General features: G+C 39.4%; 1 protein-coding gene across 1 annotated transcript; it reads left to right on the top strand.

The window, feature by feature from the left end:
• Positions 1-1099: 1099 nt before the first annotated feature.
• ano6 (anoctamin 6) lies at positions 1100-23738 on the top strand. The gene is made up of 20 exons (XM_085375354.1): positions 1100-1370; positions 9559-9629; positions 9940-10068; positions 12780-12845; positions 12927-13214; positions 14829-14942; positions 15045-15160; positions 15257-15391; positions 15483-15585; positions 15783-15843; positions 16003-16148; positions 16289-16366; positions 18454-18682; positions 18767-18936; positions 19020-19117; positions 19584-19714; positions 19852-20057; positions 20310-20509; positions 22037-22142; positions 22251-23738. Exons 1-20 carry the CDS (start codon positions 1286-1288, stop codon positions 22422-22424), a joined length of 2706 nt encoding a protein of 901 aa, XP_085231480.1. The 5' UTR covers positions 1100-1285; the 3' UTR covers positions 22425-23738.
• Positions 23739-24285: the final 547 nt, after the last annotated feature.

Raw genomic sequence — 24285 nt, 5'->3', positions numbered from 1 at the left:
AAGGCCTTTCCTCCCAGCTACATCTCTGACACCTTAGTACCATATGCACCACCACCTACCTGGAGCCCCCTGTTTCAAGAGCCCACCTAAAAATCTAAGGGCACACTTTCAATCCAACTTGTATTTGTGCAAAGAAATTAGAAGTATGATACTTTAATAAATAAACAAAACATATAGCAGCTTAATGTCTTTAAAAAATGTAAAGTAAATACTATTATTTTTATTTTTAAGTATAATATCTAGGGGTTTTTGTTTTTGTTTTAGTCAAAGCCACAGGGAGCCACTGGGGATGGGCAAAAAAAGCCCATATAAATATTGGCAATCTCTCTCTTTTTTTTTTTTTTGGCAAACTGGCTTAAAGACAAAAAAAAGGAAAACAAAAATCGTCATCAAGAGAACTGCAGGCCTCACTCGCCTCAGTTAAGGTCAGAGTTCATGATTCAACAATTAGAAAGAGGCTGGGAAGGAATGGCATCCATGGAAGAGTTCCAAGAATAAAACCACAGAGGCTTGTCCCACATTTGCCAGAAGACACCTGGGTTATGTAGGTTAAATAGGTTAAATAAATAGGTTAAATAAAGTGTTTTGAAGTGATCTGATCAAAATCTGGACTTAAATCACGTTGAGATTCTCTGGAATTACTTCTTCGCAGCGCTGTATCATATCCGCAAACCCAAATGCAGTCACTCCAAACAGTTTATAGCATTTAAAAAGGAAACAGAGCATTATGATAAAAGATTACATTACATATTTACTCCCCTGTCCCTGTATTAGTTGCTGACATTGTTTACTGTAGTTGCTAATAAAAAGTTTCATTAGAGGGGAAAACAACACTGGAGACTTTTTTTTATAGAAAGTTGTGTAACTGATAGAAGATTTTCTCTTAAATTGAATGTGAATTATATCAACAAGTATCTGGTCAAGGCCTGGAGAGCTGAGGTCCATGCGCAGAATTATTAATTATGAAAATGTTGATGGGTACAAACCAGAAGAAAGCTACACAGCGTCAGATAACCAACTTTTATTTGAACACTCTCCTCCTCCTCCTCCTCCTCCTCCTCCCCCGCCCCCCTCCAGCCCCACCCGTTTCACACTCGTACAAGTCACTGCATGAAAACTTTACGCGCACTGAACCAACGCTGTGAACTGAAGCAAGAATGCGCGGAGGCTGTGCCTTGAAATCAAAGTGAGAATCGGCACGCTTGTTGGTTTCCGGGTGTGTAGTTTTGTTTTGTTTTTAACTTTTTGTTTGGGAAGTGATGACACTGGAGCTGTCGGCAGGACTATGAGCGACCACGACATCCTCGAGATGGAGTCCGACATGGAGGATCTGGGGGATATAGAGCTGGGCATGATAGAAGAGGAAGTTGGTGAGAGAACATGGTCTTTTGCAACAGTTGTCTGCATGCTATTCCGGAGCGCGGACTCGGTCTGGGTTTTATCCTCGTGATCCTGTGGGTCCTTATCGAGACAGCTGTCGATATTCTTAGGCCACGTTATCTCCGGGAACTCATCTTTTGCTACTCTGTAGTGGAGAAATTATTACTATTGTAACTCCTTTAAACAAAGTCCCCTTTCTCTTATGTATTCTGCACTCCGGTATAGTTAAGATATTTACTTTTTACTCTATAATATGTAGTCCCAGTATTGCGCAAATACAGTGTTGCTCAAGGATAGATGACGGTGTGCAGTGTTACAGATTGATCAGGAATGGGCATGTGCAGAGAGACAATTGAGCACCAGTGGAGGTGTGGTGCACAATACAGCTTCGGACATCTCCAAGAACCCAAGATTACAAATGACTATAGTTTCTCGGTATTCCTAGATCTACCTTGCTACCACACAGAAACACCTCTCAGCGAGCTTTTGTTGTTCGGATTTTTTCACATTCCTGAATCTGCAAACCGAAACCATAACTCCGCTGCTGAACAGAATGTCTCCTGGGCTCGTCTTCATCTCTGTACCCAGAGTAGATTCTGCTGCAGTGTTTCTATGAAATCTATATCATACCTGTCTCATCTAAAGTGACGCAGGCCTATCGATGACATGTTTTTTCTCTCTCCCTTTGTTCACTGATGTCTTAGATAATAGATCATAAGATAAGATCATAAAATAGATCATGAAGAGCATCTCACTGTAAAGGCACTCTAGTCTAATGGAGGGTTCGTTTCATTACAATCATTTTACAGGACTGTGGTGGTCAGTGCATTCACCAACAAAGTAGTCTTAATGAACGTCAAATGTAAAATGGTCACACTGGCTGTGGTTGAGGTGGTGTCAGTCACTTTGGCTTCTTACCCAGCTTTCTTTTTTATGCTTGAGTAAGCATGATGCTTGATCTCAATACAGGCACAGTTGCTGAAGGTGAACCGGATGTACCCATTTTACGAACGAAGATGAGAAAATCAGGTTTAAGCACTTTTCATGAAAATATACAGCCATATTTGTGTCCTGACTTGCAATAGAGCTGGTGCTCGATTCTTATCTGTTGTGAAACGTCCCCTGAGATCGAGCAGAAAAGCAACTCCTGCCGTTTCGTAAGATACCTTTTTTTTTAAACCATCTTCGGCCTCGCCTCTGTCAGTGCGCCCCAGGGTGGCTGTGGCTACAATGTAGCTTGCCATCACCAGTGTGTGAATGGGTGGGTGACTGGATGTGTGAAGCGCTTTGGGGTCCTTAGGGACTAGTAAAGCGCTATACAAATACAGGCCATTTACCATTTTTACCATTCAAAATTATTATTATGTACGCCTTAAGGTCACATACCTAGGCACCACAATGCTTCAAAAGCTGTTTTTTTTCTTTTAAGGAATAATCCATTTTCCTCTCATTGTTACATGTGCCTTTTTTTTTCTTTTTTCTTTTTTGTACATTGATGTGTCGGATGTACTCTAAGGAAGGAAGTAGCCTGCGACTGGGTTAGTGGTTTCTGACAAAATAAAAGATTTCAGTTGCATGCTTTTCAAATGACTCACACTTTCTGAATCAGTTATGGTTGCAGAGGTTCTGTAACAGCGTTTGTGTTCGGAGACTGACGATTTCAGATGAATGTGTGTCTGTCTGAACTGCTTAAAACCCGGGCTGTATGTTATGTCACTGCACTTTGTGGGATGACTGCAGTATAGAAGTCAGACCGTGAGCCTGCTTGAAGACTTTCAAAGGAGAAATTGTTGATTTTAAGAGCAGTGTTTCTTCCTCACGCTCCCTAAGCATGTTACTATGGCCTGTGTTATGAAAACAACATCTGTCTCCAGTTAGTTTTCTTTTCCACTTTATATGGAAACACTGCAAGACTTCCCATATTCGATTTTTAGGTCATCTGTTTTTTTTTAAATAAGGGACAAAAGATTTATGAGGCAAATGGGAGAGGCTGCAGTGTTATTTTTATTATGTATTTTCTTGTTTTGACGTAGTCTGTGGTGGGAAAGTATGTATGTTGAGCAGCGGAATTTCTATTTTGTATCAGGGGATTTATAGAACAATTGTGGTGAGTAGGACGTTTTGTGCAAGCAATAAATCAGCGAGAGAGTGTGATGTTAAAGGAAGTAAAAAGCAGTCTGTGGTGCTTCAGTGAGCACTGCAGAGCTAGAGCATTAGCTATAACTCAGTGGAAAACAAAGGTTAAAGAAAAGCGGGTCAGTAGTCCTTAAGAATGCTGTAGACTGGTGGGGAATAAAAAGCTGGAATGGAATAGGGAATGAAGCTCCAGTTGAGTCATTTTGTAGGCAAAACAAACAAGAGTTCACTGATTTAATTGAAAATGAACTTCAGTTGTTTTCTACAGCATCTGAAAAAGTGGTTGGGTGGAGTATGTGAGCTGTTTCTGGGCTCTAAAGTGGGGAATGCCAGAAAAAACGTTCAAGAATAACTGCTCTTTCAGCCTACTGATGCATATTTCCATCAACAATAAGCTCCTATAAGTAGATACCTTCTTAATATAATATATGGGATCTTACCTTTTGCTTTGTTTACCTTAGGTGACTAAACCATTTGTACTGTAGGACCTTAACTCAGTGTAACTATAAGTTACTGTACTGTACTTAACTATACAGAACTGTTATAATCAGTAGTATATGCATAAACATATATGTACACCTATTAGAGAGCATAATTTACCTACTGTAGTTTATGGGCTAAACTGATATTTTAGACACATTTAGTTTAAAGGGCACACATGCTTTTCCTTATTCTCTGGCACATTTTTGCTGTAGTATGAGCGATAGTTACATTAAACATGGCCAAAAGTCTCACAAAATAAGGTCAGATAATGTGCATCCAGTCCTTATGAGTCAAAAGCTTAGGGCACACACTTTTATTCTGTTTTTTATGTTTGTTTAATTCTACTTTAAGGGGAATCCCCTCACTTAGTCATGGCTGTCCCCACCCACCTGTTGGTCAAAGATAACTTAAAGGGACGAGACCCAAAATGGCCTGTTTCAGACACTGGAGTGACAGAGAGTTCGGATATAGAGATATATGAGGACCATTCTGAACTGTAAATCATAAAGCGCTATTCTGCTAAAGTTGTATATGAGCATCAGCCCTTTCATAACAGGTTTATGACCATATGACAACGCTGTAAAAGAACAGCGTTGTAACCGTGCTTTCAGTCCATATCTGTCATTGCCTTCACAGCTGCGCCCTCCCATGATTTTATCTTGTGGAACTCCAATTAAATCAAAATCTCCTCACAGACATATGAACACCCGTGTCTGTTTTTATGTGCATGCCCCAGCAGGCGTACAGACACACTCATCCTCTCTGTTGTGGCTGACAAAGATATGTATTAGGACAAACATGAGATGCAGGTCAAACTGCAACTAAAAGACTAAAAGAGAAATAGTAGCAGCATAAATTCTGTGCTATAAATGCAACAGAAGTCCATACATTCTCTGTACAAATCTTTTCTGGAAAAAAAGCTAGAATATAAAATCTATATAATCTGCTAGTAATGCATCTTCTGCAGTACTTAGTCTGCATCCACTTAATCATGGACATTTGGATGTTTGGCTGGACATGGATAATTTCAGGCTTTCAGTGAATTATCTGGCTGGAATGATTTTACAGCATGCATATTTAATGGCTTTAAAATAAACAAGAACTGGTTACACATGGTGAAAATTACACACATATAACACCCAATTGTTTCAATAATTCAGCCACAGATTTGAGGTAAAGTTAAAGAATTTGGGGCTAGTCCTCCTTTTTCATTGTTCCATCCACTTTTTGTAATGCACCAGTACCGCTGGCAGCATAACAGCCCCCAGAGCGTGTTCAGTGTTCTTGGGTTTGACAGCCTCACCTTTACTCTTCCAAGCACACCTCTTGTCATTGCTGTCATGGCTATACAACTTTTCCCCTTCAGACCATAAAACCTTTCGCCAGGCGTAATCTGGTTTATGTGGGCAGGTGCAAATTTCAGTTGACCTTGCACCTCCTCTCAGTCAACGGCAATGCAAAACAGACTCTACTGTGGTGTTCCAGCAGTTTCCAGTTCAAAGCAGTGTTTAGCCTTGGTTTGTATGTTCTCCTGAAAATCCTAACTAGGGCTGCCACAAACGATTATTTTCATAGTCGACTTGTCACCAATTATTTTTGCGATTAGTCGACTAATCAGATCATGCATCCACTGGACGTACAACGTACAGCTTATTGCACTAGCATGCATCTGCTCTTATATAACTATCATTAGCTTACAGCTTTAAGTGTTTAAGGTATGTGCTAACTAAAAATAAAGACAAGATGATAGTTTATTACATTTTAATGAGTTTAATAAACTCAGCCGTCTGCTCCTTGCTATCTAAAATATAACAGGACACCGGAGTATATTCTCGAGCATCTCACACTTCTGATAATCAGTTGTCTGCTTTGAACAAATAATATACTGAAAAAAGCCAAACAATAACATTAAGTTATGTAACTGACTTATATATGTTTAACCTGAGTAGCGAAAGACGGCCGTGGGTTTGAAAGCGATTTGCTGATGTTGTGCCAAAAACTGATTTCCGGTATTTGCCAAAAACTTGTTGGTGAAACATATTTCAAATATATCCCTCATGAATTATATCAAGTCACCTTGAGCAACAAACAACATTTGGTGGCTCAAGAGTTGGCAGTTCGTCTTGTAATCGGAAGGTTGCCGGTTCGAGCCCCGGCTCCGACAGTCTCAGTCGTTGTGTCCTTGGGCAAGACACTTCACCAGTTGCCTACTGGTGCTGGTCAGAGGGCCCGGTGGCGCCAGTGTCCGGCAGCCTCGCCTCTGTCAGTGCGCCCCAGGGCGGCTGTGGCTACAATGTAGCTTGCCATCACCAGTGTGTGAATGGGTGAATGACTGAATGTAGTGTAAAGCGCTTTGGGGTCCTTAGGGACTAAGTAAAGCACTATACAAATACAGGCCATTTACCATTCCTGTAACAAGGTAGAAGCTGCAATCAGTTTTTGGCAGTGACTTTTATGTATCCTTTATTTATGCAGTTAAAAAAAAAATTCTTGTTTACTTTAAAAATGTCTCTTTTAAGAGTAATCTGGCCAAGAGGACAGTTGAAATTGCAACAAATGCAAAAATTGTTTTGTTAAGATATTTTAAGTGGACAAAAGGAAGGTGGTTGATTATAATGTAAGTACAATAACACAGTTACAAAGATACTTGAGAAACAGGTAATTTTTAATTTTATATATAACCCCTTGGTAATACCTGTTCACCGAAGTTTATTTAGCAACATACATAACAATATTACACATAAAAAACACACGGAAACATTGGAAATCACTTTTTGGCACAACACCGGGAGTCCGGTGTTCTCACCGGCTCTAGTGAGCCTTAAGCCCCGGCTAGCTATCAAGCTGGTGAGTAACAAACGCCTCCGAAAACATCGGAGCGCTTTTGAAAATATGCGGTGTCTTGATAAACTGAGCAAATATTTGAAGTTCACACAGCTACATTCTCGCCTGAAAATATGTTAAACGTTTATTTTGTGACCCAGAAAGAATAATAAGAGTAATATTAAAACTAACTAGCTTCCGCCATTGTTGGAAACTGAGCAGGGCCGCGCTATGAATTCTGGGATAGGTTGGGCCACGAAGTATACACCCGACCTATCCTTCAAATCTGGGGAAATGAAGGGAGCATTTGCACGATCTTGGAATCTGCAATTAATTAGAAATGTCTTTCCAAAGTTGTGACAGTTAGTGACAATGACAGTTTTCCTCCTTAGTGTCAAGACTAGCGAGTTAAACTCAGAGTGCAGGTTTATTGCTGGGAAAATTCTTCATAGAAATAACATCACCAAACAAACTCAAATCACCAATACGGGACTAGACACTAAACTGGGCACTGAAACCTAAAACTAGAAAACCTGAGGAAACAAACCAGAACTAAGAGTGAGGAAATTTACAGGAAAATGAGGGTTGAAAACACAGCAGGAAGTGAGGATTTGGAAACAGGAAGAAACACAGCTGGGACAAATCAGACATAATGAGACGAGGGAACGCAAAACTAGATACCCTGGCATAGGAGACAGACTATCAAAATAAAACAGGAAATACACCATGTACGCACAGACACGGACTCAGAGACACAAGCTTAACACTACGATAATACTGATACGGTACAGAGGGAACATAAGGACAGAGATGACCAGACAGGAGACGTGGGACCAGGACAGGCACAGAGAGACACAGACTTGATACTGTCAGAGGGAACACGGAGTACAGGGACAGGAATGACATGAGACACGACCGACAGGGGAACAAGAGAATAAACATGAGGGCAGAATTAAACCGAAGAACTAGAAATCACAAAGCCAGGAGAACTAAAGATCTAGAAATACAAAACAGAAACCAAACCCCTAATAGTCATGAACCACGATGAAAACAAAAATGAAAAAACTAAATTCAAAACACTGGGTCACTGACCCAGGACTGACACTTAGATTTTCAGAGTTCCTTCAATTTTGTTTTAAGTATTGGTCCAAGATTGCTGACAAAAACAAATTATTTCTGTGCTAGCAAAGAGAAACTACCATTTTGGGGTGGCTGTAGCTCAGGAGGTAGAGGAGGTCATCCACTAATCGGTTGGCGCTTCAGTCTATGTGCAAAATATCCTTGGGCAAGATACTAACCCCAAGTTGCTCAATGATGCATCCATCGGAGTGTGAATGTTAAACAGAAAGCAATTAACCACTGTTAAAAGTGCTTATATGAATGGTGAATCCTCATTCACCCAACCAGTCCATTTACCAGTTCTAGTCAATCACAATCACATAACCTCTGCCAAGTTATTAAAAGATTGAAGCGCATTTATATATTTGAGTTAGGGCTGGGCCATATCATACCATTCACGGTAATACTGGTATAATGTTGGGCAATGATAAGAAAATGAAATATCGCGATAGAATATGGGTAAAACACGCATGCGCAGTGCCTTTGTTTTCATATGCACATGGAGGAAAAAGCGTGCCGGCGACGGGAAATGAGAAGAGTGAAAGCGGATCACTGAATGAAACGGATGAACCAGAACTGGTTTGTAAAAATGCTGCAACTTTAGTGGTGTGGAACTGGTTTATCTTTCGTCCATCAGATACACAACAAAGCACTATTTTTGGTAGCGCATGCTAGCGGGCCGTCGTTATTACCGTGTTTTTTGGAAAATACGACACACTTAAAATACATCCTTTGATTTTTTCTTAAAATCGACAGTGCCCCTTATAATCCCGTGTGCCTTATGTATGAATTCTGGTTGTGTTTACTGACCTCGAAACGATTTTATGTGGTACACAGCGCTCGAAAATCTGTCAGACGTTTTAGTACGACTTTGCTAAGCTACGAAGCCGCACCGCTTGATGGATTGTCGGAGCATTACGGCTATCGTAGGCAGGAGCCTCTCGGAGTGATACCTACTGTGCTTCAACATAATATTACCATATTGTGTGTGTATAACCTCTTTCTAAGTTTTGTGGATCTTATACATGGTTATGCTGAGGATATGTCGGCCAATTTCCACTGGAAATGCATTTTGGTTAAACTGACAGCAAGGAATTTGCACTGTTACATTTTTATATAACTTTAATGCACATAAAAAACAGCTGCTTGTTTAAGTGAAAATACATTGATGGGTTTTTTTTCCACTAATAAAGTTGTGGAGTTGTAAAGTATTTTGTCTAGTGTCAATTATATTGTCAGTTATATCGTTATCGCAAATTTTCAAATGTATATCGTGATAAATATTTTTGGCCATATTGCCCTGCTCTAATTTGAGTATCTGAATATTTGAGTCTGTATATATAATTTTTACTCTGTGAGAAAATCCAAAAGAAACTCAAACTTGTGCACCACACTCTTGTTTTTAAAGATGAATGCTGTATCATCATTCCACTCTGGAGAAAGAACAAGCCAAAGAAATCATTAAAAGCCCCAAATTCCCTGATATTCATGCCCATGATAAGTTTATGCAAACCTCTGTCCAAAACTGCATGTCTGTTCTTTGTTCATTGTTGCATTTGCATTCCTATTTATATATGCAATCTTCTTCTTCTTTCTTTCTTTTCTTTTTTTTTGCAGTATACCCAGAGGAGTTTTTACCAACTTATCACTCTATCAAAGAAGGAGGAAACGTAATTAAAGCACAAGAGGTGAGTCAACAGACAATGAAGTAACATTAAACCCCTAACATAATATTATGAGCTTTACTGAAACTTAGTGGGTCGGACTGTGTGGTGAGAGAGGGGGAGGGAGAGGAGAGCAGGGCGTTACAGTGTTTGTTGACCTACGTTACACGTTGAATAGGCAGGTCCAGGTCAGCGTTAACATTGTTTCTGCTGCGACTGTCTCCAAGCTGGACATTTACTTGTGATTATGTTCAACAAGTATGACGTTATGGAGGAAGAGGAGTATGAGTTTCATCCTGTAGATTTACCCAGTGAGCCTTGTTTTTCCCCTCAGGTAGGGTTTAATGACAAACCAGACTCCCTGTTCTTCAATGATGGTGTTAGGAGGATTGACTTTGTCCTGGCGTATGAAGATGAGGACAAAAAGGAATATGAGAAGAGGCATATGTTCCAGAGACGCAAGGTAAGCTTGTTTTTCTTTTAACCTTATTGAGCATTTTAGTAAAACGCACCATGCCATTAAATCCAAAGGTACTGGGTGTACTGCAAACGGTGCGAAGTGGAGTAAATAGTGCATAGCAGAGAGATGACATTATAGTAATAAAAAGCTTAATTTGCATAGTTCTTTGTAAAACACGGTGGTTTCTGGTATGTATGTGGGAGCCTGGATATACGGGTCTTTATATCTCATTAGTAAAATGATAAAATCAATTTTAAATTTCACTGGAAGCTGGTGAAGGGAAGCAAGAATCGAGGTGACGTGTGAGTGCGGGCAAGCCTAGCTGTTATGTCAGTGTGATTACTGACCTTCAAGAAGCTGTCCGGGTGAAAAAGAATTGCAATGGAGGACATTTAAAGATATCCAACTGTTAATGGTAATGTTAAGGTTGTCATCGTCAACATAGTAACATATGAGATGCCTTTAAAGCTCTTAAGTAGATGGCCAGGAGAGTAGCAGATAGTTGGAGAGTTGGACCAAAGCGCTTCTAGTGAGAATATTTAGCTATTAATGATTTTTAGCTATCAGAATATAATGAAAACCATTTAAGAAAAGTGATGCCAACCTAGTTCAACAACCTGTCATATAAGACCGGTGTGATCAGTGGTGTTAAAGGCTCGGGGACTGCAAACAGCCTGCTATGCCAGCATTCAGAATCCATGGAGAGTAGTTATGATGTTAGATTTAGAGTGTTAGTATTGACATTTGATCTCTGAGCGTCTATTCTTTTCACCAGTGACTCTCTGGTTCGATTCCCAATGGGTTTTATCTGAATGCCTTCGTTTTGACTTTAAGATCTGACTGCATTTTATGTGTCCTAATGAGTTATATAACAACATTCTTCTAATAGAATAATCTAACATCATAACGTATACACAGAGTGCATGCAGGCGAATGTATATAGCCAAAATTTTCTCAGTGTTTGATTTATTACTCATACAAATGGCAGAGTCTGTTTCTTATTTGTAAATGGAGTTTTTGTTTGCACTTGGATTAGTCTGTCAGTCTGTGGCTTCACATTATTCCCCTCTGTCTGTAAATATTATTTATCCAGGATATGAAGCATTAGATTCTGACTGTGAGGTGCTCCTGGCTATATTCCTTGAGAGAGCTAATGAAGAGCATCATTTTTTCAATTAGATGCTCAAAGTTCATCATCAGAACAGATCTGTTTGGCCATGAGTAATTTTTAATTTATGTTTTTAGATTTTGTGGTGCAAAAATGTTAAACCGCCACAAAACAAAGTCAGTTGGTTTGTAACTGAAGAGAAGGAAAAATAGAAAGAAAGAAGACCAACTCTTCCTGGTCTGGTTTCTGTTATTAGTATTAGACTGAAGGATGAACTGGCATATCCAGGCTTGTTTGTCCTCTTTCACAACAGGTTTACAGTCAGGTTTGTATATAATATAATGCTTGGAAATGAATATGTTGTTGTTAGAAAAGAAGTGCCACATGTTTTCCACTTGATTGAGATGAGAGCTGTGAATAAATACAGGCAGTGGGTGTAGACAGCTGCAACCCAGCTCCAAGTCCGTAAAAGCCGATCAGCCAGTTTTACTGAGTTCCTTGGAAAAGATTTGCCTATAAAGTTACTGGAAGTATCACAGTCCTGGGCTTTGGACTCAGTTTGCGGACTAGAGATTTCCTCTCTATTCGTTAATGTTACGTTTGTTTCTTAGTTTGACTGTTCATTCTTGATTGACTCGTTCCTGAATATCTTGAGTTCTGTGTTTCCGTTAATGCTGATTTCAGTTACTATTCTGCTTTAGGTTGTTTGGTTTGGTCTCGAGGGTTTTTTTTAGCCTTTCCTTTCTGTGTCAGGTTCAGATGTCAGGGTCATTGTCTCTGTGTTTAGTTGCTTCCTCTTTCCTTTTGATAGTCTTGCCACTTGCACTTTATGTTTAGTTCTACTTCCCTTGTTTCCACTTGCTACATTACTCCTTGCATTTATTGTCTCCCTTTAACATTTGTCTAGTCATCCCTTTAGCTCTGTAGCAGCTTACTGGGAGCTTTCCTGTTTGGAATCTGTAGCATATCTTGATATCTTCCCTATTTTGATCCCTTGTTTAGCACATGACAGGAAATGAAATTTCCTAAGTCTGTTAGAACTGAGGAAACATTATATTCATAAGAAATCCAGCAAGCGGAGAGTCTCTAAAAGTCACTCGATTAACTTTGTTGTTCCAGAGCATAACTTTGGTCAAACACAGGTTGCTTAACTTTATTCTGCTCTGACTGCTGGGAAGGTGTGGTTCTTTGACATGCTGTTGGTTAAATGGAATTATTATGATTGTCTATATACATCGCATGCAATTGTGGTATTTCCTGTTTCTCAATGAGTAATCTTTCTGCTAACAAAGTTAGCAGTAATAAAGACTGAAGCTATTTTTAGCTTTGCTTCATTAACAGTTCCTTGAAAGTGTCCATGAGGTGCTGAATGTGACAATTTAGCGATACCAAATTATTCACCAAATGAATACACCGAAGACAGAGCGCAGTTCCTGCACCAGGAGAGCAACATGATGCAGTATTACAGTATTATATCGAGTTTTTAGTACATCTTTTTGAATAATAAATACATAAATCAGTCAACTAAAGGGGCCATGAAAGTATCTGCTGTATCCAGCGATTAATTTGCATTTGATATTTATTTTTTTATTGTCTTATTCTTTAGAAACGGCGAGAATACTTTGAGGCCAGCCTGATGAAGATGGGCATGGAGTTGGAGGCCACACAGTCTGTAAGTGGATGTCCTTGCCTGGAGGTTACTGTTTCTGTCCCCGTATCTCTTACTTTAACTGAATTCTCTCTTTGTTTGCAGGTTTTAGATGAAAAACTCATGTTTTTGAAAGTTCACATGCCATGGGATGTGCTGTGCACCTATGCCGAGGTCCTGCATATCAAGCTTCCCATACAGCCCAACGACATGCCGGCCCGCCCCTCCCCGTTGCGCTTTTTCTCCTGCATCACCAAGCACTTCTATCCCGATGAGAAACTGATCAGTAAGGAGTCCGAGTTCTTCACCGCCCCCTTTGAGAAGGATCGACAAGATCTCTTCTGTATCAAGGACAAAGATCTCTTCTTCACTCCATCGATGAGGAGCAGGATGGTAGGTTGTTCCATGTAGCTGCCATAAGTTCAGGCTGCCTGCAACTCTCCCTACACATAAATATGTCAATGGATTTATGGATTTCATGTTAAAATCACTAAAGTCAGGGTTCACAGACAACCTTAAAATGCCTTCATTTTAAAGGAACTTGATTTGAAATAATAGTCATCTTAAAACTTAACTTAACTTTTTCCATGAATTTGTGGTTTAAGTCTTATGTACAACATATTACGTATACTTTCACAAATCGCACATTAAAATAGTGGAGAAAAAGTTAGCAGGACTGGAAAATACAAGTTTGGACCAAGAACAAAAACTTTTATGCTCCTAGGTGAATGATTTAGTAATGGTTTGCTGTCATAACAATTTATTTTGAAGTGGTATGTAAGGAAACAGGCGTAAGAGACTCTGGAGAGGTGGAGGTATGCACCGGATACATGGGATCAGTAGAGCCAAGACTGAATGCATGTGCGACTGAGAAAGAGACGGGTGGAAATGTTAAAGTTTAAAGAGTGCAGATATTAAATGTACATGGATTTAAATACCTGGGTTCAAGCATCCAAGGCAACAGGCAGTGCACAAGGCAAGTGAAGAAGAGTGTCAGGGGTGATTTGTGATAGAAGCACAGCAGCAAGAGTGAAAAGGAAGATTTACAAGATGATATGATGTATGGTTTGAAGATTATGGCACTTCCAAAAATACAGGGGGTGGAGCTGGAGGTAACAGAGTTAAAGATGTTCAGATTTTCATTGGAGTGACCAGAATGGTCAGGATTAGAAATGAGTATGTCAAATAGACAACAGTTTGAACAGTTTGGAGACAAAACTAGAGAGGAAGGTGGTTTCTGCATTTGGAGGGATAGTGGACACATTGTTCAAAGTTGAAGATGGAGCTGGGAGGCAGGAGGAAAAGAGCAAGACCATAGAGAAGAAGGACATGCAGAGGGTTTGTGTGACAGAGGAGGATGTTGGAGTAGAGGTGGAGGAAGGTGATCTGCTCTGGTTAAACTGAATTTATATTGCACCAAATCACAACAGCAGTTGCCTCAGGGAACTTTATATTGTAAGGTAAAGACCCTACAATAATACAGAGAAACCCCAACAATCAGATGACCTCCTTTGAGCAAGCACTTGACGACAGTGGGAATGAAAAACTCCCTTTTAACAGGAAGAAACCTCCAGACTCAAGCAGGAGGAGTCATCTGCTGGTTGGGGGTTAGAGGAGGCAAAAAAGACAAAAGACACACACTGTGGAAGAGAGCCAGAGATAGACAATAACTAATGATTAAATGCAAAGAGGTCAGAGTGCTCTGTCGAATCCAGTTTTTTCCCCAACTGCAGTACGGAAAGAACTGCATGCAATTGGACAATTTCCTCATTAGTTTATTTTTCCAAAGTGATGATTCCAAACCTAGAACACTTGAGACACCCATTTAAATAAAATAACAAATATCCGTTGTTAGAAATTATATAATTATCTTATAGTTTTTTATTTGATTTGAAAAAGTCAAGAGCTCCTTTTAGATTGACAGAGATGGTTTTGTCTATGAAGAAAAAAATCAATGTATTATAAAATAGTAGAATGATAACTTTTTGACTCTTTCTCTTTTCTTAGGCGTATTACATCCTGAGCCGAGCCCCCTATGACATACGAGGCAACATAAAGAAGTTTGGCATCACCAAACTGCTGGACAGTGGAGTTTACAAAGCGGCCTATCCCATCCACGATGTAAGCCACAATATTTTCTGCTTTATTTTGCATACTGCGTATTGTCTTGTTTAGCCAAGCTGTACTATGTTATGTTAATGGATTCACTGCTCGTCATGTCAGTGTCGGTTCAATGTCAAGTCCCAAGAACCAGAGTGTCCCAATGAAAGATACCTGCTCTATGAAGAATGGGCTCATCCCAAAAGCTTCTACAAGATCCAACCGCTGGACCTCATACGGTAAATCTTTTTTCTGTGCATAAAAAATTGTCTTCTCTGTTTGTTCAAGAAAAATTAGTAGTAATTATTAATAACTCTAATTATTTTTATTGACAGGAACTACTACGGGGAGAAGATTGGCATCTACTTTGCCTGGTTGGGTTTCTACACGAGAATGCTCACTTGGGCTGCTGTTGTTGGGATCGGCTGTTTCATCTACGGGTACTATACCCGGGACACCAGCACCTGGAGGTACTACAAACAATTTATTTCTCTTTAATGATTTTAAATGTTTAAAAAAATGCTCTTTAATGGTCTGTCTTGTGTCTTTGAAATGCTGCAGCAAAGAAGTGTGCGACCCTGATATTGGGGGAAAAATAGTCATGTGTCCACAGTGTGACACGTGCCAATACTGGACATTAAACAGCACCTGTAACACTTCGAAAGTGAGTTCTGTTTTATTGTATTTGAATGCATCTTTTCCTGTCTTTAATGTTGCTCAGTATACTTTGCAGCACAGCGCTCACCTCACAGTAGGTAGCACTGTTGCCAGATTTGCATAGTGAAATGTGTGGCTGCTGTTTTACTTTGTGACACAGCTGCAGCTGCCATTTAAATTTTATCTCTTTCTCTCTTTTTTAAGAATCTTTGCATATTTGATAACTTTGGAACGTTAGTGTTTGCAGTTTTCATGTCAGTCTGGGGTAAGTTTGATACAGTTTCTACCAGATTTTATCTTCTGTTATTATCTTTGCTTTTGCATCATCTTTGGTATTATTAATAGAACACCCTATTTATATTGCGCTTCCTTCTCTTATAACTGCCTGGCTTGTTGTTTCCTGTGTTTGTTTCGCTTTGTGCAGTGACTTTGTTCCTAGAGTTCTGGAAGCGCTACCAGGCAGAGCTGGAGTACGAGTGGGACACTGTGGAGTTCCTGGAACAGGAAGAGCCACCTCGCCCAGAATATGAAGCCAAATGTATCTATGAGAGGAAAAACCCCATTACAGGGGTAAATCCCACATACTTTTTCTCCAGCTAATCTCAGCTTGAGTTTTGATTTTCTCCATTTACAATGCATCAGTGAGTTTCACCTCTTCAAATATTGTTGCTGAGGTTCATAATTTCATTTTATTTATGTCTGCTATTTAGGTGAAGGAAAAGGTGCCATACACAGCCTGTGGACGATGTGTCCGTGTGTCGATAGGAATGACAACAGTCATTTTCTGGGTGAGTCATGAATTAAATGTCTTTTTTGTGTCTACTTTTTTTTTATACAAAGAAGAAGAAATACACAACAGGAATAGTGAGAACAATATATAAACTCATTTTAAGGTATACCCTTCTTTTAATTTTATTATTTTACATAACAGCATGGAAAGAAAAACGTCTAATCCTTAGGAGGCCTTAAAATGATTATTATTTATTTAACAGAAAGTAAGCCAAACAAAGAAACAGTATTTGAAAAACTATGTACAACCTTATTGTTTCTATAGAAATTAAGAGGTTAAATATATAGCCAGGTGCTGCTAGTCAAATGCACTATTAACTGCTCATTAGCAAGTGAGAGCACTACTATAAAAGTAAAAGCCAAAGAAAAGACAAAAGAGTATGGCTTGTTTGGGAAGGTTGCCTGGAGAAAGTATCTTCTTCCTAAGAAGAACATGGCAGCACAGCTTAGGTTTGCAAAGTTGTATCTGAACAAACCACATGATTTCTGTAACGATCCCTTTTGTAAAGATGAGACTACAGTGGAGCTGTTTGGCTATTATCCACAAGATAATTGTTTGGAGAAAACCAAACACAGCATCTCAACACAAACACCCCATACCAACTGTGAAGCATGGCGGTGGATGGGTGATGGTTTGGGCTTGTTTTGCAACCACAGGACCAAAGAATCAAGGTGTCACAATGTCCCAGACCTCATTGAAATGCGGTGGTGGGAGTTGAACAGAACTGTAAACAAGCAAATGTCCACATATCTCAATGAAATGAAGCAATGTTGTAAAGAAGAGCAGGCCAAAATTCTTCCACAGTGCTGTGAGACACTAATAAAGTCACAAAGAAAAAAATTTATTATTGTAGTGAAAGTTTGTTCTACAAGCCAATTAATTTTGTTCTGATATTCAATTCAATTCAATTTTATTTATATAGCACCAAATCACAACAACAGTCGCCTCAAGACGCTTTATATTGTACAGTAGATCGTACAATAATAGATTCCGAGAAAACCCAACAATCATATGACCCCCTATGACCAAGCACTTTGGCGACAGTGGGAAGGAAAAACTTTTAACAGGAAGAAACCTCCGGCAGAACCAGGCTCAGGGAGGGGCGGGGCCATCTGCTGCGACCGGTTGGGGTGAGAGAAGGAAAACAGGATAAAGACATGCTGTGGAAGAGAGACAGAGATTAATAACAGATATGATTCAATGCAGAGAGGTCTGTTAATACATAGTGAGTGAGAAAGGTGACTGGAAAGGAAAAACTCAATGCATCATTGGAATCCCCGGCAGCCTATGTCTATTGCAGCATAACTAAGGGAGGATTCAGGGTCACCTGGTCCAGCCCTAACTATATGCTTTAGCAAAGAGGAAAGTTTTAAGCCTAATATTAAAGGTAGAGATAGTGTCTGTCTCCCGAATCCAAACTAGAAGCTGCTTCCACAGAAGAGGGGCCTGAAAACTGAAGGCTCTGCCTCCCATTCTACTTTTAAATACTCTAGGAACAACAAATAAGCCTGCAGTGTGAGAGTGAAGTGCTCTAATAGGGTGATATGGTACTACAAGGTCATTAAGATAAGATGGGGCCTGATTATTTAACACCTTGTATGTGAGGAGCAAGATTTTGAATTCAATTCTGGATTTAACAGGAAGCCAATGAAGGGAAGCCAAAACAGGAGAAATCTGCTCTCTCTTTCTAGTCCCTGTCAGGACTCTTGCTGCAGCAAGATATGTACGGAACTATTTCACTTACTACTTCCTTTTTGCAATAATTATATACTATTATTTATATATTATGGTTTCAGTTCACAAAAAAACAAATTTTGCTTTAAAATAAAATGTCCATTTTAACCAATGTAATATTGAGCAGGAAGTATTGATCTATAAAAGTAGCTAGGGTACATGGAACAGTTTCCTCTTTGACTCCACATGTTTTCAAGCATCCTGCTATTCCAGCTGTCTTTCCCCACATCTCTTGACTGTCAGAAAGAATTTGTAATAATTTTGTTTTGTTTTGTTTTGTTTTGTTTTATTTATTTATTTATTTATTTATTTATTTATTTATTTATTTATTTTACTGATTTTGTCCTTTAGATAATGTTGATCCTGGCATCTGTTGTGGCCATCACTGTATACCGCCTGGCTGTCTTCTTTACGTTTTCTCGTGAACTGAGGAATACAAACTTGACAATTGCTGAGCCAATAAAGGAGTATGTGACACCTCAGATGGCCACTTCTGTCACAGCATCACTGATTAGCTTTGTTGTAATCATGATCCTCAATATTCTATATGAGCGGGTCGCCATCTGGATCACAGACTTCGGTGAGTTAAACATCCAACTGTACTGTCTTTCCTCAATGGAAAATAACCTAATCCACAGTCTTTTCATATCCGACACAATAACAGAGCTTCCACGAACCAAGACGGACTATGAGAACAGCTTGACTCTGAAGATGTTCCTCTTTCAATTTGTCAACTATTACTCCTCATGTTTCTACATCGCCTTTGCAAAGGGGAAAGCAGTTGGCCATCCAGGAAAGCCTGTTTATCTTTTGGGAAAATACAGAAATGAGGAGGTACTATTAGTCCATAAAGTGTTTACATAGCCAAGTAAATAGCTAGATATCCATGGCTGTCAATGTGTGTCTTTGATTTGCAGTGTGATCCGGGTGGTTGTTTGATTGAGCTGACGACTCAGCTGGCAATCATCATGGGTGGAAAAGCCATCTGGAACAACATCCAGGAGGTCTTGATACCGTAAGGACTCGGAATCTAGGACCTGTTTTTGTTGAGATGAGGTTGAACGCTAACTAGCCATCTTTTAAAAAGCTGTCCTTTTACTGTATACATACATTTGCTTGAAAAGTGAATGGACCCACTTTTTCCTCAACAATTCTACGAACTTTTCAATTAAATCCAGTCCATTTGAGCTGATGTGGTCTATACGTCAACTACATTTTTATCTGTTGCGTATTTTAAGCTTGAACTAAAAAGTCAACCATTTGGACAGCTGCCAAACCTCTAATGAACAGAAAATTGCTAATTGCATGAGCATCTCTTTCAATTTAGACAAAGGGATGTCTTTTCAAAGGTCGTGACTTCACAGAAAGATTTAGCTCAGTAAACACGATATGTCGCTTACAACAGTGTTCAAATCGACTTGATAAATAGGCAACGATACTTACTTACTGTTACTTTACGCCATCTCTTCCATCCTTTCAAGGTGGTTGAAGAATTTAATTTATCGCCACTGCGTCCATGTGACATCGGAGAAAGTGATTCCTCGCTGGGAGCAGGACTACCAGCTTCAACCCAGCTCAAAACTAGGACTGTTCTATGAATACCTTGAGATGGGTGAGATGGCAATACATTATTGGCACTTTGTCTGTTATATTTGCAGCTGCTGTTGTTGATAACAGAACCTGAATATACAGAATAATTGATTATTTTATTAATACCTGGTGCACTGGGAAACCTCTTGTTCCTTACAGCCATCCAATTTGGCTTTGTGACCCTGTTTGTGGCCTCCTTCCCTCTGGCTCCGGCCCTGGCTCTGCTCAACAATATAATAGAAATTCGGGTTGATGCTTGGAAAATCACCACTCAGTTTCGCCGTGATGTGCCAGAGAAGGCACAGCACATAGGAGCCTGGCAGCCCATTCTTCAAGGCATCACTATCCTGGCTGTGGTAACAAATGTAAGCTGATAATTACACCCAAACGCTAGTTTTTTAACTCATTTTACAGGCGATTACAATCTCAGCCCTTCAGTTTAGTTAACTACTATAACTGTACCACAGTTATTATCTGCAGCCCAAAATGACTATATGTTTGTCAAAAATACAAGAAAATGTTGTGCAAAAAGAAAAGTCTCACATTTTAACTTTTACAACCAGTTTTCTGCTTTTTCTGCATTAACTTTGTGCCCTGATGTTTGTCTGTTTCAACAGGCCATGATCATTGCTTTCACGTCGGACATGATCCCACGGCTGGTCTACTACTGGTCTTTCTCAGTGTACCCCTACGGCAATAATACTGAAAACACCATGAAGGGCTACATCAACAGCTCGCTGTCGGTATTCAGTACCAACGATTTTCCCCCAGTTGATGATGAATATATCCACACGCCTCCCAACCTAACCACTTGCAGGTACAAAGACTGAATCATCATTTTCATTTAAAATTAGCTTCCACACTTTCTAGATAGTGCGAGGTGGACTGGAAGGACAAGGGCTTAAACCTTTTGTTTGTTAGTCCATTTGGACATAAGAACATCACACAGCAGATTTGATCAACTCCACTATGAAGGTGCATTATAGGATTTAGATCTGGTAACTGTGGAGGCCATTTGAGTACAGTGAATTTATTGTCATTTTTAGGCTTGAGATTGCTTGAGCTTTGTGACATGGTTAGTTATGATGAGAAAAGACCACAGCAACAATATTTGGGTAAGATGTAACATTTAAATGATGCTCAGTGTCCCAAAAAGATATTTCCCACATCATTACATCACCAACACCCTAAACTGATTTAAAGGCAGGATGGAGCAATACCTTCATGTTGTTTACGCTCAGTTCTAATCGTACCCTCCAAATGGAGACTCATCAGACCAGGAAATGTTTTTCCAGTCTCGTGAGTTTGTGCACTCTAAAGCAGTCTGACTCGTCACCTCTGACATCAAAGGTGTTTTTTCCCCAGAGACCTCCAGCTCACTGGATATTTTATTTTCTTCACACCATCTTCTAAACTAGCTAGAAATGGATGTGTGGGGAAATCCCAGTAGATCAGCAGTTTCTGGTCATCCCATTGGGCACCAAAAACCTTATTACACTCAAAGCCACTTAAATTACCTTTCTTCTCCATCCTGATGTTCACTTTGAACTTCAGCAGGGCGTTTTGATATTGTGTATATGCCTAAATACAGTAAGTTACTGCCAGGTTATTGGCTGATAAGATATTTACCTTAATTAGGAGTTGAAAAATATGTACTTAATGAAGTGGCCAGTGAGCGTATTTGAATGTATGTAACTTGGGGAAAAAAAGGTTCCAATTAAGTGAGTTGACTGTGAGTTTTTATTTAACCTTAGTTAGATCATATATGCATGAACATGCAGAAACCTATACACGCATATGTGTTTGTTTAAGTGCAAGTAAATAGCAAACAGTCCCTGCAAGTATGTGCAAGACAACCTGATTTAATCACAGTTATAAGATTTACTGAAAAGAAGTTTTATCTGTAGCCTTGAAAAATGCAAGGAGAATGACTAAGCTGAGGGAGGGAGTACAGACTAAGGACAAGAGAGGAATGCAGACCAAAGCTATTTTGGTATTAGGCATGGGGGCAGGGCTTGGTTTCAGCAGGGCAAAGACAGAGTCCAGATCAGAGTCGAGGAATGGACCGAGTAATGCTGGAGGTTGACGAGACGGGCTTTAGTAGCGTGTGAACACAAATGAGCTTCAAAACATTCCAGAAACGACTGAAAAACTGTTGAGCTCGAACCAAAGAGTGGAGAAGGGTGAAGAGCAGCTGTGGCCTGACTTATACTCATATAATCAAGCACAGACAAATTATATTCTGCAGTCATAAAAAAAAGATTAAAGCTGAGAAATACAGAAACAAATGTATGGCAAATCAGTGCGGGTTTGAAGAAAACTACTGAAAACTTTTCTCTTACAGGTATCGAGATTATCGGTTTCCCCCCGGGCACCAAAGACAGTACGAATACAACATGTTCTACTGGCATGTGATCGCTGCCAAAATGGCTTTTATAATTGTTGTGGAGGTGAGTAGAAACTAAATAAATAGAAACCGATCACGTCAGAAAAGGATAATTTAAGAACATGCCAATGGAAGTGTTCACTTCTTTTTTTGTGTGTGTGTGTGTTCGCAGCACATTGTTTATTTTACCAAGTTCATCCTGGCCTACATAATCCCCGACGTCCCGTATGCTGTTAAAGAACAAATCAAACGGGAAAAATACCTGACCCAGGTGATCCTCCACGAGACCAACCTGAAGCTGGTGTCCAAACGTTTAAAGGCAACTGAAACTGAAACTGAAAGCTGAGCATTTACAAAAGAAGGACTTGGAGGTGGATGAAAACGGATGGGACACGAAAGCAGAACCTTTTAAGTGTGTCACAAGAAGAGTGTTCTTTTTCTCTGTATTCAATTCAGTTTTATTTATACAGCACCAAATCACAACAACAGTCACCTCAAGGGGCTTTATCTTGTAATGTAGACCCTACAATAATATTATGATTACCAAGTTAATAAAGCATGAACTGTCTGACAGGAAACACCATCCTTGAGGAACTGCAGGACGGCGAACGGAAAAACCAGAAAAACCACTGATGTGTAGTCTTCCCTAACCACTATTTTCTTGCCCTGGACTGCCTTGATGTGTTTGGTGGTGAAAACGCACTTTAAGAGTCTTGTTTTTCTGGTGAAATAAATTTAGCTGACCCTTTAAATATAAAGATAACAGCACAGGTGGAAAAGGCTGCAGCAGAATGCCGAATATGAACTTTTGGCTCAAGAAATGTGAATTGTAATCTTTTTTTTTTTAATTACAAAAAACCACAAATCCGTCTTGACGTTAAAGACCAAAACACAAATACTAAAATCAAGAAAAATGTAACATTTAGCACATTGGTGATTTTTTTTTTTTTAAATTAATTGCCATGCTGTATGTTTTATGCATTGACTTTTGCAACCGGATTTATTCAAGAAGGGGGGAAAGGCAGGTAAGGACGTCAAATCAGTGCTTTCAACTGTGAATCGTTTAGTTTTTTTTCCCTTCTTTCAGCTCTTTCACATATTTTTCTTGGCTGTTACAGAGATGACCTTTCAAGTCATACCAAAGGATACATTAATCTTAAGCATTTTTTTTAGTTATGCTATTCTTTTTGCTTGTTTTGGGTATATCAGACTAGAGCAGTTCTCACTTTAGCATCTCACTCTGTCCACCTTCCTCCACATGGGTGTGCACAGCTTTCGCACACATTTAATAATCACCAATATTGCAAAATGCAGATGTGCAGTGTTGGTATAATGCTTTTGTCACCTCTGTTAAAGAGCTCACAATGTTGCACGGCATAAATGTGCAGGAGATTGTCCCCTTTAAACTTTACATGTGTTTATTTTGTGAGGTGGGGGTTCTAGTAAGGAGAATAATCAACAAGTTTTGTATATAAAAAAATATGTTGAAGTGGGGAAAACATAATATATCCTATGAAAAAACTTTGGTGAATATAAGTCTTGTGTATGACCACTGCACTTCATTTTTTATTCTGAAATGATGGTTCAGGCCTTTTTATGTTATCCCGTGTCAGTCATGAAAGTACCTCTTTTAATCCACTTTGTCCTGAACGTAAGTATAATCACCAGTAACAGTATCATATATCAATATCTTTATTGTCTTGTTGTTTTATACGGTCATTAAATTGTTTTTTATATATATCTATAAAAAGCATATTTCGTGTCTTACGTCATACATTTCATTTAGCCCTCAACTCTGATATGAATACAAGTGTAGTGCTCACATTAGTAAAATTAAACACGGCCATTATACTGAGATGAGGGGGTGCACCTTTAAATCACAACAGAAAGGCAAAAATCAAAGACTCAGCAAAAACTTCTCAGTGATACTTAGCAGAAGCAGCTACCTTAGAACGCCTCACAGCACTGTCTAAATTATCCTTAATTTTAATGGTCACCTGACCAAATAAACTCTAAAACCAGCAGGGATGTCAAACATAAGGCTGGGGGGCTTGACCTGGCCTGCAAAGACAATCCAGCCTACTAGACGGCTTTGGAAAATGTTAAGAATTTTTACTACTTTTTCACAGTTTTCCCTACTGATAAATAGCTCCCACGTGGCCATTGGTATTACACCAAAGTAAGTAACTGATAAACAAATGACAAAA

Source organism: Diplotaxodon limnothrissa, linkage group LG17 (genome assembly GCF_057381915.1).
Source record: "Diplotaxodon limnothrissa isolate DT_005_m linkage group LG17, D_limnothrissa_male_GT1.1, whole genome shotgun sequence".
Taxonomy (NCBI): domain Eukaryota; kingdom Metazoa; phylum Chordata; class Actinopteri; order Cichliformes; family Cichlidae; genus Diplotaxodon; species Diplotaxodon limnothrissa.
This window is presented reverse-complemented; position numbering and strand designations above follow the sequence as displayed.